Source organism: Ochotona curzoniae, unplaced genomic scaffold, assembly GCF_017591425.1.
Source record: "Ochotona curzoniae isolate NIBS_2020 unplaced genomic scaffold, NIBS_Ocur_1.0 scaffold_1852, whole genome shotgun sequence".
Classification (NCBI taxonomy): Eukaryota; Metazoa; Chordata; class Mammalia; order Lagomorpha; family Ochotonidae; genus Ochotona; species Ochotona curzoniae.
The window spans coordinates 36,111,204-36,130,564 of record NW_024467087.1 but is presented as its reverse complement, the minus strand read 5'-3'; the positions used below and the strand labels follow the sequence as shown (position 1 = coordinate 36,130,564).

General features: G+C 41.5%; 1 protein-coding gene across 1 annotated transcript; it reads right to left on the bottom strand.

Annotated features, from left to right (window-relative positions):
- Positions 1-444: 444 nt before the first annotated feature.
- NXF5 (nuclear RNA export factor 5) lies at positions 445-18,956 on the bottom strand. Its single transcript, XM_040999550.1, has 22 exons — positions 18,922-18,956; positions 16,744-16,838; positions 11,324-11,498; positions 10,953-11,106; positions 10,312-10,395; positions 10,110-10,214; positions 9,927-10,007; positions 9,739-9,808; positions 9,509-9,597; positions 9,292-9,399; positions 9,037-9,146; positions 7,440-7,476; positions 7,008-7,061; positions 6,867-6,922; positions 6,621-6,728; positions 6,454-6,512; positions 6,234-6,349; positions 6,096-6,138; positions 5,450-5,519; positions 4,744-4,923; positions 607-664; positions 445-489 (listed from the first exon to the last, which is right to left on the bottom strand). The coding sequence occupies exons 1-22, from the start codon at positions 18,954-18,956 to the stop codon at positions 445-447; spliced, it is 1,932 nt and encodes a 643-aa protein (XP_040855484.1).
- Between the last annotated feature and the right edge of the window lie 405 nt (positions 18,957-19,361).

Sequence of the window (19,361 nt, the reverse complement as noted above, 5' to 3'; positions counted from 1 at the left end):
ATGACAGGCTGAGCTTCCTGAAGAACATGGACATGGGGCATGGCTAAGCTCTGTGAGCAATGCATTGGACAGACAGGCTGACTTAGATGATATTGTAGGTTTGAGACTTCTGGCACAAGATCATCCGGGAAGTATATATGGCAGGGAGAAGCAGGGCCTTTCATTCCTGATCCTCTTGGCTTATGGCTGGGGCAGAAGTGCAATCCAACATACACAATACACAACATGCTATGCCACTTCATTATGAACATAAACAGCAATCTTGAATGGGAAAATACACAAAACATTTGGCCTTTTGGATGGTTTTGTTACCAGCTTACAAATCAACTTTGATGTTTTTTGACAGTTAAGACTCTGATCTCAATTGTGGGTAATTCCTTTGGCTGGGAAAATATCAAATATGAGGACTTGCTTGGAGATGAAAACCCTATCCAAGGGCACTTTCTAGTGCATTTGCATGAAAGCATTCTCTGGGTTGTCACTCTGGGCCTGGAGGAAAGGAGTAAGGATGTTAGAAGAGTCAGACGACTTGTGGTCCATCCTGACCTCCACCTTTCTAAACACCAGAGACATCCATCTTTTACCCACATGCTTCCCAGACCTCACCTGGAGGGTAATGGTTTGCCTGGCTCTGGTGTAGTTCCACCCGCTGTCCTCGAGACACCTGGGACGAGAGAATAGATGATCTCTGTCAGCATCAAAGAACACACATGCCAATCACAAGATGCCATCACTTCACCCATGCAATTCTGTTATTGGGACACATGTGCCAGAATAAACACTGCTTAACAACGAGGGAAACCTTGTGAAATACTACATTGTCTGTCACTAACATGCATGCCAGTGAAATTGAGAGAAGAAAAACAGAGGTATTCAGAACAAGAAGTTCAAGTCATTTGGTGCAGTTCTGCTTTGGATGATCCAGCAGCAGAATGCTTGGGATGGAATTCACCTTTTTTTTTTTTTTTTTGTCTGATCCAGCTTTCCATTAATGCACATCCTAGAAGGTAATAGAAGATGGCTCAAGAGATCAAGATCAAGTTCTTGGCTCCCGGTTTCAGTCTGACCCACCAATGGCTATTGTGAACATTCAGAGAATGTACAAACGTGTGGGAACTCTGTGTCTCCACACTTCAAACAAATTTAAAAATTGCTTTGCTTCTTTGCTAACTTAAAACAGTAGCAACAATAATAAAAGAGAGAGAGGCTGAATAGACAAGATCTGAGTCTGCCTCAATCAGAAAACAGTTTCAAGACTATGAAGGAGGAACTACATTTGCAGAAGATTGTCTGAGACAGAACCTCGGAAAAGCAGTGACAGGAACTACCAAGGCCTGCTACTTCTACCCTAGTTCCATGGCTGGTAGTCACACATCTCAGGAAAAAGGGATTTACATATTAAGTATTAGAAGTGAGAAGATTCACTGAGGGAAAAACTTCAGTCATTAAGTGATGAGATCTGAGAATAGCACGGAGTCTCTAACAACCAACACAAAGGAACAAAGAACTCTACCCACTATCCTCTGCCTGCTGCCATTTGCCCATCTTTCTTTCCACTACTGCCTGTGACATAGTGTGCCATCTTGCTGGGACAGTGCAGAAAAGCATACCCCGAGGAAGGTGGGAACGAGTCTACCTGCATGCAACCACTTCAGATCCACATTTGCCAGTCACACTAGGGGACTGGGAAAAGCTCCACTTAACATCATCCAGTGCTGAAACTTGAGCAATTGTTGCTGTAAGTCTAGCAGCAGTCATACTCACAGAAGGGCCTGGGGAAGATTTTATTCACATCACACAGTCCGAAGACTGTAGCTACCACAGCCCCAGCATCACTTAGGCTTGCCTAGGAGGACAAGGGGAAAGCCCTCCCTGTGTCTCACAACAAAAGTGTGGATAAACCTATCCCAAACACTAGAGTGAATAAACAACATACCATTGAATGACCAATGGACCACTGAGGTTAGAAAGGAAAGTAAAATATCTGTAAAACAATTAAAACAAGACATAGCAAAACTCATGCGATATAGCAAAAGCAGTATCCTGAGGCGAATTTATACTAATAACCAAATAGAAAGATCCCAGATAAATACCTAATATTGTATCTCAAAGACTTAGAAAGACTAAATCAAACCAAATCCCAAATTATCAGGAGGCAAGAAAATACTTAAAGTAGAAATAACTGGAACCAAAAAATCAATACAAAAGACCAAGAAATGAACCCCCCACTTTGCTTCTAGCTCCCTGCTTGTGGCCTGGGAAAGCAGTTGAGGTTGGCCCAAACCTTGGGACCCCCTGACCCATCCGGGAGACCTGGAAGAAGCTACTTACTGGATCCTGGCTTCGGATTGGCTTTGGACACTGTGGCCTCTTGGGGAGTGAACCAGTGGATAGATCTTTGCCTCAAAATACATTTTTTAAAGTTATAGTAAATTAAAACAACATGGTGCTGGCATAAAAAAAACTGGCATATAGATCGATTTAGCAGAACAGCAAGAGGAGGAATGAAGCTAACTGGTTTTGGACAAACGTGTGAAGAAGATATATCAGAGAAAAGCTAGTCTTTTCAAGAAATGAAGCTGGTAAAATTGGATGCAATTAGATCCATATATCTCAACATATAGGAAAATGAACTCTTGGTATGTGTACTTGAGAGTGGGGTTTCTGAGTCACATGCTAATTCCATGTTTAGCATTCTGAGGAACTGTCAAACATTTCCACAGTGACTATTCCATTTTAAATTCCCAGTAGTAATACAAGATTCCCCAATTTTCCCACATTTTCACCAACATGTTATCTTTCATTTTATTAATAAATATCATCCTGTGCTAAAGTCCTTGGGTGCTTACACTCACGTCAGAGACCCAGGGAAGTTCCTGGCTCCTCGTACTAGATCAGCTCAGCTTTGGTCATTGTAATCATTTGGGGAGTGAACCAGTGTTTGAACGGTCTCTCTCTCCTCTCTTTCCCTCTGTCTTTCTCTTTGCAACTTCTGTTTTCAAATGAAAATAAAATAAACCTTTTTAAAAAATCCATCCTGAGTATGAGGTGATAACTCATAGCTTTTATTTTCTCTTCCCTAATGACTAATGATGCTAAGATTCTCATGTGTTTGTTGAACATTTGTATAACTCTGAAGAATATTTGAATTCTTCCCCTATTTAAAAAATTAGATTGTTTTTATTGTTGAATCGTAAGGGTTCTTCACGTATTCTTTTCAGATACATAATTTGTAAATATTTTCTCTTATGTTGTCAGATTTTAACTGTATCAATAGTATCCACTGGTGGCACAATATTTCTTAATCTTGGTTAAATCCATTTAACCTATTTTTGCTTTGCTTGTTTGCGCTTTTGCAACCACATATAAGAAATAATTGCCTAGAAGCCAACAGAGTGACTTAACATGCTAATCCTTCACCTGCCAGCATGGGCATCCCATATGAGTAACTGTTAATTGCAAGCGTAGCTTGAATTATGGGATGTAGGGGGACCATTTAACTTAATTACTGCCAGTTTCGAAATGTCTAAGAGTACGAATGGCAAGCAATATGGAAGGCTAGAAGATGGGGCCATATTTATTTGTGTTCCTATGGAAACTATTTGAGTATTTGTTTTATATGGATTTTTATTCACTTTTCAAACATGCTAGTAAAGAGCATCCCTCAGCTGTTGGGCAAGCATTTGTAGCTTGTCCGATGCCACATGGGCCAGAGGCTCAATGTTGGGACCTGTTTGGAAAAAATAAACTATCTTGAAATTAAATATATATATTTAATATAAATATATAAATATATAAATATATATATAATATATATTATTATATATTATATATAATATATAATATAAATATATAAATATATATAAATATATATATTAAGTATATATATATATATGTGTGTATATATATATTTAATTTTATATATATATATATCCCGGCTGCACCACTTTTTGATTCAGATCCCTGCGTGTGGCCTGGGAAAGCAGTGAAGGATAGCCCAAAGCCTTAGGACCCAGCATTCATGTGGGAGACCCAGAGGAAGTTCCTGGCTCCCAACTTTGGTCTGGTTCAGCCCTAGCCATTGCAGTCATCTGGAGTGAACCAGCTGATTCAAGAACTCTTTCTACCTCTCCCTTTCTCTATAAATATGCCTTTCAATAAAAAGGATTTTTAAAAAGAATTGTCCAATTCAAGGTCACAAAGACTTATACCCATATTTTCTTCCAAGAGTTTTGTATTTCTAACTCTTACTTTAAAATCTGGCCCACTTTCAGTCAATTCTTGAATACAGTTAGTTAGGGGTCAAAATGAACATTGTTTTGCAAGATTTGTGCTTCTTTCTTTCATTTACTCTTAACTATTTGATGCTTTCTGATGCTATTATAAAAGGATTCATCTTATCTTCAGTTTGGATTGTTCACTGAAGGTAGAAACAGAAGTAATTTTTGCCTGTTGACCTTGTATCCTGCAACCCTGCTGAAGTTACTTATTCATTCAGAAGCCTGTTGTGGTGAATTATTTCACATTTTCTATACAAAAGGTAATGTCACTTAAGTGACATATTATCTTTAAAAGTTGCTTACTTATACCAGTATGAAAGCATATTATCTTTCATAGGTCTAATATTTTCATATGGAAACAAAATATTCATGTAGCTCTTTTTTCCAAATCACATGCAAGTGTCCATTTTTGCACCGCTGCTGAACCAACTCCCCCCTACTCCCAGGTACACCCAGTACTCACTTTTCAGACCACTCCGCGTGCATGCCAGACTGCAGGGAGAATGTTTTTATCATCTTAAGCTGTAGCTTGGTAAGGTTGGACTTTTTGCCAGAGTTGGAATTGGGACTTGGAATACAGAAGTCACTCAGGATATCAGGGATGGCATCTCTCACAAACAGCTGGTCATTCAGGATGCAAAGACTAGAGGAAAAGTAATTTCTCAAACAATTTCACAGTTAGTCCACTCCACACTCCTAAGAACAGGAACCTGTACAACCACTGCCACTCAGCATCCTGATTCCTCCCATATTCCTACTGTACCTTTCTCCCAGATTCTATGGCTAGTGCCCTACAGGCTTTCCTCAGAGCCTATCATAAGACAGCTTACTACCTTAACTTGATTTGTAGAATTAATTCCAATGCATCTGTCCAGCACAACAGCACAAGATAATGGATACGCTAATTTTCACAAAAAAGGCACGGAATCAAAGAGTCTAAGAATTTTATCAAATTCACATAGAAAATGAGTGTTGGGTTCAGAAAAAGAACAAATAACGTTGTCATTCTCACTCAAGAGCCCACACTATTGTCCCACTAGATCAGATTGTGGCTTTAATCTACTGTTGAAGCTTCCCAATATTGAGAAATACCGTGAAGACCATCACATTCTAACAATACTGACCCAGGCATGAATACTGAGTATTCCCACCAGAAACACAGCACTTACCTAGAACTGTTTTTGGGGGTCATAATGAAGTTCTGGGTAAAGACAAATAGATAATCCTGAGAATTACTTTCTATTTGAAGGGTGGAATAAACAAGAAATATTCCGTTAGATTTGCACACACTTTGCATACTCACACAGCATTCCTGATCATGGTATTACAATAAAATGGTTCAGACTGAGACAATGGCTCACTTGGAGTCGGGAGAGCATAGTAGGGATGGAAAAGGCAAAAATTGTAAGAATCTGCTCCAGGTGATTGGATTCCTGTCACACGCTGGGCTTTGAGCAAGCCACCTCACAACTTCACATAATTCCTGTTTCTCAGATGTCTAAGAATTAGATGGTACATTTTGTAAATGAGGGAACTAAGAAATGGGGTATTTGGCTCAAGGTCACAGAGTAAGGGTCTGAGATGGTGTCATCAAAACTACACACAACATGTTTCCTGTGTGCCTGAGCTTATAGGGTAGACAGACATAGGTCTAGGGTAGCCAAGAATGGTTTGTGGCATAGTGGAGGCAACAGACCATTGAACAAAGAACAGGCAGAAAGGGAACAGATTCTGGAAAGTCTGTAGAGTTATGAGAGGCAGCCTAGTCAGAGGGAGAAGTGGTGACCCGAAAGAGATGATTCTACAGGAACTTACCTCCCTTGAACACCCCGTTGACAGAAAAGCCAACTGTAGTATTCTGAAAAGAAAGAATGCAGGCATTCAGGGTCCTTTTTTACCGTCCACCCAACTCCAGCTTCTTGAGGCCTCCCAAGAGAGGAAACAGGTTCTCACCGTCTGAAACCACAGGTTCAGTGAAAAGGAGTCCAAGTTATGTTGAGTTCTGGGCAACATGCTGAGTGTTTCCACAATATCATGGCTTGTGTGCTGTAGCATCTGAATCCGTAAACCTGCAAAAGAAGAAAGATTTGTGCTAACACAATCTGACTCTTGACCCCTACAACCATCACCTTCAAACTCTTACTCCGTTTAGCCTTCCCCATCATACACTTACCGGGGTCCTGGATGTATTTCATATTCCTGCTGTCCTTAAAATATTCGCATAAGCCAATCCTAGAAGATAATGAGGGTACAGATAGCCCAGGCAGTCAACTTGTTGGCAGGAGCTTACCTGTGTCTCTCTGGAAGATAAACAGTCACAGACTGAGTTACAGTACTCACGGGGCAGGTTCCATGGGTTCAAAAGGAATGGTGAGGGAGAAGTAGGCCTTCCTGTGGTAACTATCAAGGAGACACCGGCGATCTCCATAGTCATAGATAAAATAATACCTGTTGGGGAGCAATGAGGACAGGCTATCTTTGTGGTTCAGGCCCCTATGAGACTTGAAAACTCCTCTGAGCTGACCTGCTTTGGGTGGGCAGCCTGTTCCATGCCAATCCTTTTTAGTAGTTCCAAAGGATACTTACTCCTGCAGGAACTGCAAGATCAGCTTCCTCAACATTTCAGTTCCTTTCGGGAGTTCCTGCAATAAAAGGTAATTTTAGATTGCATGGCTTATAAACCCGTCCTTGCAACATTTAAAATCTTTCTTAGTCTTTTCTCCTCACTTGGAAGGTGAATGGCTCATCAATGACATTTGGCAAAAGTAACTCTTGGCCATCCTGGGAAGAGAAGAGGAAGTTAGCAATGGAAGAGGTGGCATTGGATCACCCAGGAAATGAACAGACCCAGAAGGAAGCATGGGTCAGGGAACAGGTGAGGAACAGCCCCACGAATTGCATGAGAAACATTACTGGGGACATCTACGTTGTGTGGTCCTGAAGATCTCTATTATATATAACTTTTGCATTTGCATTTATATGTTTATGGATATATTTTCCAGAGACAGTACCCATGGCTTTCTTGGGAATCCATTTTCTCTAAAACAGATAACTATTATGCAAAGATGTAATCTGTATAGGACCTAAAGGGCTGGGGGGCAGGTGTGGAGTCAGTTTATATACAAAGAGAAGATGGTGATGACATTAGAAGATACTTACCAGGCGTAATAATGTGGGAAAGCACTCACGAACAGCACTATTCAACAGCACAAAGAGAATAAAGTTATTAATAGGTAAGAGTTGCATAACCTCTCCATGTCTACCTCTTCCTCTTCCCATCCTTCCCTTGGGTATCTCCCACCCACACTGCCCTAAACACCCTCTCCAGGACCACAGTTAGCACCACTGGGAACCCAAGCTTCCTGCTTTCTTACTTTTCTCCAAGTCCCTTCAGAAGGCTCTACAAAAAGTAGGGAATGGGATGGGAACCCCGGATTTGCTACTTTTCTGAATGTTCAGCATTCTGCCTGGCCTGAACATGACCAGCTCCTCCCCCAGGGAAGGCCCAGGAGAATGGGTCAGGGAGTGGAGTGAGGCAGGGCTCTGGTGCAGGGAGAGAGAGGCATGGTGATGATGAGAGACAGGGTGTAAAGACAGACCAGGGAGAAGTAGGGGAGTCAAGGAGAGTAGAGCAAAGAAGGAGAGGAAATAAAAGGAAGGGGAAGAGACTGGGCCATGGTGGTGAGAATCATGGTGGGAGAGCAAGAAGTGATTCCCCTGCTGCAGCCCTTTCCTTCAGGAGTCCTTGGCTGGGTCTGAGGCCCAAGGTAGGCAGGAAACAGCTACTATTGCGCTGGAGCACCTGGAGACAGAATGAGCCTTTGTCACCTGTTTGAGCTCAGTCTTGTTGAGCATGGCCACTGGAGCAGCCTCAGGGGCAGGAGACTTTCCTCACGATAAGGGAGGGGTCAGGCATCAGCTCAACATGAGGTTGAGTGTCTGGGACCCCTTTTAGGATCACCACATTCTCTCTTCAGAATCTCCCTGCAGCTGTGTCTATGAGTCATTAGTGTCTTACCTGAGGAATCAGACACATCACAGGCTCCCAGGGATCCTCTGAGAGATGTGGTGAAGAGGAAAGAACATGTGCTTCCCTTTACAGGACTGCCCCTCAATATCTTCAAGCTCTTCCACCATTGACCTTCCACTCTGCCTGGACAAGCCCTCTCTCACTGCAGGTAGCCAGCCCCTGACCCCTTGCCTCAGGGAACCTGGGTTTCTCCTGAAGGATGGCCTTCTTCCCAGCATTGTGGCTGAACAGACAGCATCATGGCAGCCACCCAGGGCCTCGGCCCTCAGTGTCAGGAAGGAAAGCTCCCATGTTGTCCCGAGACTGGTAGGGGGCTCTTTCAGGTGCAATGGAAAGGGGCCCCTCTCAGAACAGGGACAGGAAAAAACCCTGGGCTGGAAGACCCACTTCAGTCCTATCACCAGGAGCTGGGTCAAGACTGAACATTCTATCCCGGGTCAGAGCAGGGAGCCCTGCTTCCTGAAACACACCTATGGGAGGGTGTGCTGGAAGAGGCCAGTATAGGGAAGGAAAAAGCATATTTTCAAGCAGGTGGAAAAGGGAGAAGGTCAGAAGAAGGAAAAGAGACTTCTAAGTAGAGTTGAGGGGCAGAGAGAGGAGAGGGTGGGGTCATGCTTTTCCCAGAGGGCCAGGGCTGCTTCCTCCTGCAGGTGGCACTGTCAGGGGCAGCTCAGCCTCCCAGGAACAAGGAAGGTCCCTAAAAAGGTGACAGGGATTACCACTGACCTTACATAGGCAGCATGGTTAGGGAAAGTGACACACAAGGGGTTTCCTTGTAGCCACAATTCTTCGAGCATCAGCTCTTTTACCTTGTCCAGTTCCCATACTGACCTCAGCTGAAAAACATACAAAGAAAAATGAACAAGGAGTCCCAGGGAAAGAGATATCCTGTTCCCTTCCTCTCCCATAGGTACTTTTGTCTACACATTGTCACCTGATGTGCACCCTCAACCTCAATTTCTTGTAGCTCCCTCTTCTTACCTCATTTGTGGAAAGGTTCAGGATCTTGACATTAGGGGCCTTATCGACAATTTCACACAGGCCAGTCAGCTGGTACAGTTTGTTGCCACTCAAGTTCAAAGACAGCAGCTTTGGGAAAGGAAGATTTAGAATGGCAGGTGTTATTTAGGACCTGGGTAACAAATATACCCTCTATTCCTTCTCCTCTACCCTTTGAACTATTTGCCTAGGACCTCACCTCAGGGAAATCAGTTTGAATGACCTGTAGAGTAGCAGCCATGCAGTTTCTTCGATTCAGAATCATGTCAATATGATGGCCTACCAAATCTTCAAGAAACCAAGAGAAGGAAATCAGAAGTAGAAGGATCGGTAGTGCCAGCATCCTCCACTTTGTCTTATCCCTAAGACTCCCTCCAAGGCAGATCCTCTGCCTTCACCTGACTTTGGAATTATTGCTGTCAGGCATACCTGGGTCCAAACGGAGTCTCTGCAGGTCAAGAGATTGCTGGTCAGCATTATATCGTTTGTTTAGAGCCAGCTGCAGAGACAGAGAGCACAGAATGAGGCTATGGGATGTTGGAGACTGGGAAATTTGGGAGTACAAGAATAAGTGGAATTTCAGAGTGGACACATAGTGTGCTTTGAGTCTGTATTACCCTTAGTTTCTCTATTTTCTCTGGCTGGAACTGATTCTGCACAGAGTAGGGAACACCAGAGCGAAGGACAAAGACAGGTATCTGTGAAAGAAGGGGAGGAGCAAGCACCAGGACCTTTGATCTCAAGAATCACCACAAGCCCCTGGTCCTGGGAATCAGTATTGCAGTGTCCTCAGCACACACCGTTTGGTTCTCCTCATCATAAATTTTGTGGCTGACTTCTGACAATGCAACAGCAGTGGTAGCATTCAGGATGAAGAACCGGGCCTGATGTTTCACGTAGTGGAACTATGAGGAGTGAAGGTAAAAAGCAGTCTCAGTCCATTGAGTCAAGTCACACTTCCCTCCCTTTGCTCATTCATCTGGCTTCACCATCCTTTCTTACATCAACTGGAGTGAAGGGTACAGTGCACTGGCTCTGGATTGACTTCATCAGCCATATCTTGTTATAATTTCTTCCATATGGAATCTAAGTGTAAAAAGAAGGAATAAGGGTTGAGGCACCAAAGAGTTAAGGGTTAAGAAAGGCCTCAAGAAAGTATTATTTCCCAATCTTTTGCCTAGTTAATCATTTTATTTGAAAGAGAGACAACCGATTCACTTCCCAAATGCCTGCACCTGCTAGGGCTGGGCCAGGACAAAATGAGGAGCTCAAAACATCATCTGGGGCTCCCATGTTGCTGGAACAGACCCAAGCATTTCAATATTTATCTGCTATCATCATCAGAGTCCTCATTAGCATGAAACTAGAATGAAAATATAATACTTGCACCTCAAATTAGGCTCTCTATACTGAAATGTGGGCATTCCAAACAGGGACTTTACTGTGCTAATGGCTCATTCTTCTACTTATTTTTAAGTGACTGTTGACAAGATTTGCTGTGTGCCAAATCTGAGTTTCCCAGATCCTCCTTCTCCATCCAGAATCTCTCCTCCATCAGGTCAACTCAAGGTTTTAATGCAACCTTCCTTCTACAGAAGGTTTCACAATATTCTGTCTAATGCAAACATTGTTAAGACACTCACCAGGACCTTGAACCAGATATCAGTGGTTTCATTCTGTGCTTTCATATTTGTTGGTCCCTCTGGAGAATTTTTTTCTATCCACACAGTAACACAAATTTGATTATTATAGCTCCTTTTCACTGTTCTCTTTTCATGAGGCACACTATAAGGAGTGCTGGAAAAAGAAGAAAGGGGAGGGCTTCATAAGTGCTAAGACATTCTTCCATACCTACTCGTTACATTGATACTAGAGCTGCAGGAGGGATTGCTGAGCTATTATTCCACTTCTTCAGCCTTTCCATGAGAGAAAAAAAAATCAAGGCTACAGATAGTGACATAGTTGCATGGTCTCAGGGCCTGCTTCAGGCAAACCAGGCTGCTTGGTTACTTACCACCACTTTTGGAAATCTCTGAGCAAAGTCCGCATTGCTACATCCTGCTGGAGGTATGAAGGCAGAAGCTGGTATCCACTGTGTTGATAACGAATGCTTTCATTGCTGAAATTATCCTGATAAGTGCTCCCAACATTCCTATCTCCAACAGGAGAGCTAGTGTCTTCACTGTGTTCTGGAATTGGGAATAAAAAGTAAATTAAAGTCCAAAGATGTATCGATATTAATATGTCCAATATCAATATGTCCAATATCAAAAGTCCAAAGACATATCAATATGTCCAAAGACATACATCATGTCATAGGTAACAAATGGTAGATTAAGGAGCATGGAAAGTGGAACCTGCCCTTTGGGACCATTCGCATAAACCCCAGAAAGCAGACTCCTCTGCCTATTCATAAATTTCACAGGTGACATATAAAGAGAGAAATCTTGAAGGAGAAGCACCTGTGTTGAACCTTGTAGCCAATAAAGAAGAATTTATAAAGAACAGAAGTGTGTATACTCATGGATTAGATTGCACTAGCATGTCCTTCTCTGGCTTCTTTAATTTACAAATATACCAACACCTTGAAGGTAAACTTTGTCATACCTCCCCAATCCAACTGACTACGAAACTGATTCTGTGCAAGCTGAACTTTCTTTTCTAGCATAGTGAAAGTTTTAAGGACAGGCCAGACTGATGCAACAGCCTCATAACCTTTTCCTTGCTTATACCATTGCTCTGAGCAATTCTTGGATTGAAACATTCAGAGACAGCTTTCTTTGGGATAACCGTGAACTGCTTTCAGCTCAGGGGCTAACATTTCCTAAGTTTGACTCTTCTATAACAGGGTTTAAATGGCAAACTGGAATTCTATGCATCAACAGCAATTTCCAAATATTTGGAAACATCCCTGCTATCTTTCTATTGTTTAGATCTAGCTTGATCTAGTTCCGATCTATTATGATAAGAGAATACTATATATGATTTCAACGCTTTTAGACTTGTTGAGGTTTGTTTGATGGCTCAGGAGATGCATGTTGAAAGACACTATACTCTAGTAGTTAATTATTCCATGCTCTCTCAGGTCACAATTGGTTCAATGCTGACCACTTTACAATGCATGATTACAACCAGACATCAGATCAACTCCTCAGCAGGATGGGATAATCATTGCTTTCTATGTAACTTTTGGCCAGGACAATATTGCTACTCACAACCTTTAGGACATTCCCTGCGTGTCACTGAGAGTGAAATTGAATGTGAATGGACAATTTGACCAAAAAATTCCACTGGGTAGCTCCCAAAAACTTGGAAGTAGCCTAGAACATTCTTTCCTTCACACTGTACATCTCTTTTTTTCTTATTTTAATCTCTTTTATTTCAGTGCACACATTTCTTTATGTCACAAAAAGTAATTTTTTGTGCAAAAAGTAAAAAAATACTATATTCATTTAACATCTCTGCCAAGCTTCTTATTGTTGGGTCCTTGGAAAAATGGCTTCTATTTATTCCTATCCCAAGTTACACTTCTTTTTTTATTTTATTTTATGTCACAGTTTCATAGGCTCTGGGATTCCCCCAACTCCTCCAAAAAACCCTCCCCCCATATTGAATTCTTCCATATTGTTGCAGTAGTACAGTTCATATCCAGTCCTGATTCCTTCATTGAGGGCATGGACCATGTAGTAAGTCCAGTATCATATTGTCCAGATAAATTCAACAGTTTCATTGGGAGACCATCCCTGGTCTGAAAGTAGAGCTGGCAGAATATCATCCCTTCCAATTAAAAGCCACTACACAACTTCAACAATTTACAACATCATGAAGTTAATTGACTTGGTATTGAGTGACCAATATGGTAGAAAATGCAAGTTCTTAACCACATCCTGTGACTACTTCATTGACATTTCAATTTTAGTTTATACACAACCGGCTGCTACACACCTTAAAATAGTTATAGGGTACTTTTCAGCTGTCTTGTATCTATTTTAATTTTTATATTTAGCAGCATATAGTATTCAAGCATGATTTCTACTGAACTTCACAAATTTTAGGCTAGTCCAAACAGGCTTATAACTCAAACATGCCAAATATTAACAATTGAGGAGCAGAACACACACTGTACACCTATCAATTGAACTTTCATATCATATCTGGAGTCCATACATTTCTCACCCCATCTGTTGTTGCCACACTGACTAGGTCACTAACATCTACATCTTGGATTAACAGTATCTGTTAACTTTACCTCTGCTTTTATACTAACTCCCTAACTACCTACTTGCAACACAGCAGGCCAATAAAATTGTCACTCCCCTGTTGAAAATCCTATAAGAAGGGTTTGAAGCCCATGCAATATGTTAAAAAGCCATGAATTCATAATAAGAAAGAAGGAAAGAAAGAAAGAAGGAAGGAAAGAAAGAAAGAAGGAAGGAAGGAAGGAAGGAAGGAAGGAAGGAAGGAAGGAAAGAAAGAAACAAAGAAACAAAGAAAAAAGAAGTAGGGAGGGAGAGAGGAAAGGAGAGGAGAGGAAAGGAGGGGAAAAGAGAATAAAGGAAAAGAAAAAAGAAGCTTGCTGGTGACAACTGTCTACTTCTAGGAAACTAACTCACTGTTATGAAAATTCACAAAATTGATTGAGGGCACATGGTCAACCAGGGAATGGTGTACAGAAAGTCTTTTTTTTTTAAATATTTTTTTAAATTAGAAAGGCAGATATACAGAGAGAAGAGACAAAGAGGAAGATCTTCCATCCATGGTTCACTCCCCAAATGACCACAACAGCAGGAGCTGTGCCAATCTGATGCCAGGAGCCCAGAGCATCTTCCAGGTCTCCCATACAGGTGCAGGGTCCCAAGGCTTTGGACCATCCTTGACTGCCTTCCCAGGCCACAAGCAGGGAGCTGGATGGGAAGCCAGCCGCTGGGAATAGAATCAGCTGCCATATGGGATCTCAGCGCATTCAAGGTGAGGGCTCTAACCACTAGGCCACTGCACTGGGCCCAAGAATCATTTCTGAGAACTGAAAATTCCTTCAGAAATAATGTCATTGAGGGGAGATGTTAAAGTGAGCTACCGAACAGTTATAGCTACAACCTCAGGTGAGTCCTTGTATTGGAAATCACACAGGACAATACACAGGTGATACCAAACTACACAGGGAGCTAAGAGATGCTACAGAGAAAAGATGTACTTGGAGACTTGATCTAGTAATTCAAAATTCAAGAGCAGAAAAACATGTGTTTTAAAAACAACCGAACTAAACAAGACATTTCTCAATAGAAAAAAAAAAAGAAACAATGACTAACGGGTAAATAATAATAATAATAAAAGCCAAAAAATAATACTAATTCTCAGGGAAATACAAATCAAAATTACAGTGAGATATTACCTCCATAGTAGTATTGGCTATTATCAAAAAGACAAATAAGAAATGTGGAGAAAGGAATACCCCTGAAAATTGTTGCTGGGACTGTTAATTAGTATATTCATTGTGAAAAACAGTGTGGAAGGAGGTTTACACTCCCAGGTTTGCTGCAGCACTATTTACAGCAGGCAAGATAAGGAAACAAACTAATTGTTCCTCCACAGATGAATGTTACATACACACAATGCTGTATTAGTCATAACAAAAGGTAAACCATGCATAGAATGTGGGTTTTTATATTAAGTGAAATAAGTCAAGCACCAAAAGATAAATATTATGTGCATGATCCCATTTGCATGTGCGGTTTGCAAAAGTAATCTCACTGAAGTTAAAAATTCAGTGGCTATCAGATACTGGGGGAGGTAGTGGGGAAGGAAGGGGAAAAGAATGATTGATGAATAGTACATTATAGCTATATAGGAGTGTGTCCTTGAGTTCTATTGCACAGTACAGTGACTATATGTTACTATACCATATATTTCTCTACTAAAACCCAAATGGAAGCATTTTTGGTGCTTTCCCTATTAAAAAAAAAGTTAAATCTTGAAAGAATAAGAATGCTTATCCCTTACTGGATATTATTTATGTATTGTACATATGTAAGAAAACATCACAAAAAGACCATAAATATGTACCATTTTAATATCCAATGAGATTTTTAGAAAGTGTCAGTATAAAACTATATATCAGAATGACATTTGCAAGACAGCAACTTAGAAATTTAGAAGTATTATACTAGGAGCATTATACTACTAATAACACTCTAACAGAATATCTGTGAGAATTTAGAGACTCATTAAGAAGCTACAACATTTATACTGTGAGAAAACTAAGAAAGGATCCCAATAAAAAGAATAAGAAAGTTTGCCTTGAACATGCAAGGAGCCCTATGAGCCCTGGTTCTAATCATGGTGGCCCCGCTTCCCACCCAGCTCCCTGCTTGTGGCCTGGGAAAGCAGTCGAGGATGACCCAAAGCCTTGGGATCCTGCACCCACGTGGGAGACCTGGAAAATGCTCCTGGCTCCTGGCTTCAGATTGGCTCAGCTCCAGCCGTTGTGGCAACTTGGGGAGTGAATTAACAGACGGAAGATCTTCCTCTCTGTCTTTCCTCCTCTATGTATATCTGACTTTCCCCCCCCCCAAAAAAACACACATAAATATAAACTTCCTGAAAATATGTGCTGGGGGGACTTTCTAATAAAAACAAAAAGACTTTACTTGAGACCCCTACATTCACCACCCTATGAAGAATATACATTCCTCACGGCCATGTAGTGGGAATAAGAAATAAGCTACTTAGGTTTTGAGGTTGCCTATAACTCACAACATTTCCCAGCCTCTCCTAACATATCTTATTTGAAATTTAAAACCTCCCCCAGCATCTGATAGTCACTGTATTTTTAATTTATTTGAGGATTTCCTTCAGAGTTATATAACTTTCATGATGAGACAAATGATATTTAATATACAATAAGGTCCATAAAGAGGACAGCTATAATGATTAAATAACAAAATTATTTTGAGAAAGCATGAAAATTTACATAAAACAAGGATTGTATCTAGTTAGCTTGACAGGTAAGTTGTTTTTCATGCTCAAGGGTGAGGTCATATAGTCACTATAGATAACACTCTCAATGACTTCCACTTACAGACTTATTTCTTGCCATTACATTAGAAATATTCTTACACAAAGTGTAAGATTCAAGTAAGACATTAATGAAAGAAGAAAAATGAGTTAAAGAGAATAATAAACTGCTTAAAGACAGTAATGGATTATAATAATTAAAAAGGTAAATTCCATTGTTGTCAGTGAATGACAAAATCTGAAAGTGAGAGATAAAGTTTGAACGGGGCGATCTTAAATATTTTGTGAAAGACAAGTTTCTCAAATGCTCAGTGGAAAAATATTCCACCCTTGTGTAAACTGGAGAAACTATTCCTCGCTCTGGGTCTCAACATTCTATACTAGCAGATCATCTAAAAAAAATCTGCAACAAGGAATTACCTCTGCTTGCATGTGTCTCACATTCTATTGATGGTACAGCATGTTCCTCTTGTGGTTTCTCAGACTCACCGTCTTGCAGAACTAGCCTGGAACCACTGCGATGAGAAAAAAATAAAGTGACTGTTATTTAAACTACATATATGATAATATAATATGTAATTAATATGTAAATGTATACACATTGTTATGTGTGTTATATAATACATTCTAGTATAAAACATGATACATTTAAGGTTATTTCAAACAGTATTTAAATTATCCATAAATGTAAGCAGAATTCTCTGTTGAACTTCACCAGTTTGGACTTTTTACATTAATTTTGATAAATGAATTTGTAAAATTATATCACCTATAATTTTACTTAGAGTTTTCTCAAATAATTCCATTATTAATTTTTCCACACCAAGAAAATGAAGAAATTTTCAAGGAGCTTAACAAATAATACATTGAAATTCATGAGTGAAGGGTTATGGAAACAGTATATGATTAATTAGTTTAAGCTATTTAACCATATCAAACACAAGATTATGGCAATCGATTCCATATGTACTTTTGGAAAACAAATGACCTTCACAATAGATATAAGGGAAAAGTTATTTTTTAAAAGATTTATTTTTATTTTTTTTTATTGGAAAGGTGGATATACAGAGAGGAGAGACAGAGAGGAAGATCTTCCGTCCGATGGTTCACTCCCCAAGTGAGCCGCAACGGCCGATGCTATGCAATGCCGGTCCGAAGCCAGGATCCAGGAGCCTCTTCCGGGTCTCCCACACAGGTGCAGGGTCCCAAAGCTTTGGGCCGTCCTCGACTGCTTTCCCGGGACACAGGCAGTGAGCTGGATGGGAAGAGGGGGCCGCCGGGATTAGAACCGGCGCCCATATGGGATCCTGGGCATGCAAGGCGAGGACTTTAACCACTGCGCCATCGCGCTGGGCCCGGGAAAAGTTATTTTAAAAAAATATTCAGTGAGTGAAACTGCTGACTGCGGCACTAGCATGCCATATGAGCACTGGTTCATGTCCTGCCTGCTGCACTTCCAGTCCAGCTCCTTGCTTGTGACCTAGGAAGGTAGCAAGGGGATGGAAGAAGCTTCTGGTTCCTAGCTTTGGATCAGCTCATCTCTGGCCTTTGTAGTCATTTGGAGAGTGAATCAGTGGATGGAAGATCTCCATATCCCTCTAATTTTTTCAAATAAATATATATTTTTAAACTTATCCGATAGGCAGAGAGAGAAATAGGGGGAGTAGAGAAAGGGAAATAGGGAGAGAGGAAGGGAAGATGGGAGGAGGGGAGAGAGAACTCTTGAGCTGCTGGTTCACCTAGCATCTGGTGATATACTGCCCAAATGGCAATGACTGCAGGAGCTGTTGCCAAGCCAGGAGCCAAGAACTCCATCTGGTTTCCTACGTGAATGGCGGGGGCCTTAAGCACTTGCACCACTTTCTGTAGCTTTCCAGGTGCGTTTACAGCAAGCCGGGTGGGAATCGGAACAGCAGTAATTCAAGCCTTGTATACTCGTGTCAGAATCAGCAGCTTGAACTGTGCCACAACGCCCATGTCCCGAAACAAATTCTTAACTTTAACATTTTTGTAGATACATCAAATTCTTTGGAGCCGAGGAGGCCACCTCAGAGCACAGTGGAGAAGCCAGGTTAGGGCTTGTCTCAGAGGGCAGAGGTGGGCGGGTTCACCGCGCAGCCCTAAGGAATGACAGCCAAGTTCTGGTAATTTTGTGCCGTCCTCCCATGCCGGCTTCCCACTTCAGTCTCTAACCCCACCCACAGTTGCGACCATCCTCTGTCCCCCTCTCCTGCCCCAGTGCTTTGTCTCTTCCACTTCAGTCTCCAACAATGACTCCTGCAAGTCCAGGATCCAATCCAGCATCCCGCTGCCCCTCCCTCTACTGTTTCTTTGCTCCAGAACAAAACTTTGGCTACCTCAGAAAGCGCCTCCCCACTAACTCCACAAATACTTTTGGCGTTCTCCATGCTATTCTGAGGTGACTTGGTTGCCAATAAAGCCATACAATCTGACTAAACGCACCGACCAGTTTGTTTTCTACCAGAATTAAGTTAAAACTCGTCCCCAACTCTTCAGAATTTTAAATACGGCTTCACTACAATGTGTTGAAGCCATATTAATACAAAATCTTGACAACCAGCAGCGTGGGATCCTTACCTGGGTTCCAACTGCTTGTTCACACGCGGCGGCATAATTGCCCGACTACCGCAACAGCAAGGTTTGCGGCCTTTAATCCTCCCAAGATCACGTAATTGAGTCCCGCGAGATCACAGAGCAGCATGTGACCTATAGGAACCACAGCTATAGGATAGCTGTCCTGAAACCCTGCTCAGCTTCTTGTCTAGTCATGGTAGTTACTGCATTGCCATTTGTCAGCTTTTTAGACTTCGAGAATTGAGTCCTTGTGTGACTGAGAGAATTGACCTCCCCCCCCCCCCAGCAAAGCCGCTGGCGTGTAGCAACTACTTTTAACGGCAAATGCTGCACTTAATACGTGGTGGTCGCTACCATTTTACCATCATCTCACACATTTTTAGAGTTCAAGAATTTACAATCTTAACGGGACTGAGACCTGTGAATCTCATATGACCATACGG

Excerpts from the sequence above, each read along its gene's own strand:
- NXF5 (XM_040999550.1), bottom strand. The coding sequence starts at position 18,956 with ATGCCGCCGCGTGTGAACAAGCAGTTGGAACCCAG. Across the intron at positions 10,215-10,311 it reads TACCCTTCACTCCAGTTGAT|TTCCACTACGTGAAACATCA; the intron begins GTAAGAAAGGAT and ends CACTCCTCATAG. Across the intron at positions 6,513-6,620 it reads GAACCCATGGAACCTGCCCC|GATTGGCTTATGCGAATATT; the intron begins GTGAGTACTGTA and ends ATTATCTTCTAG.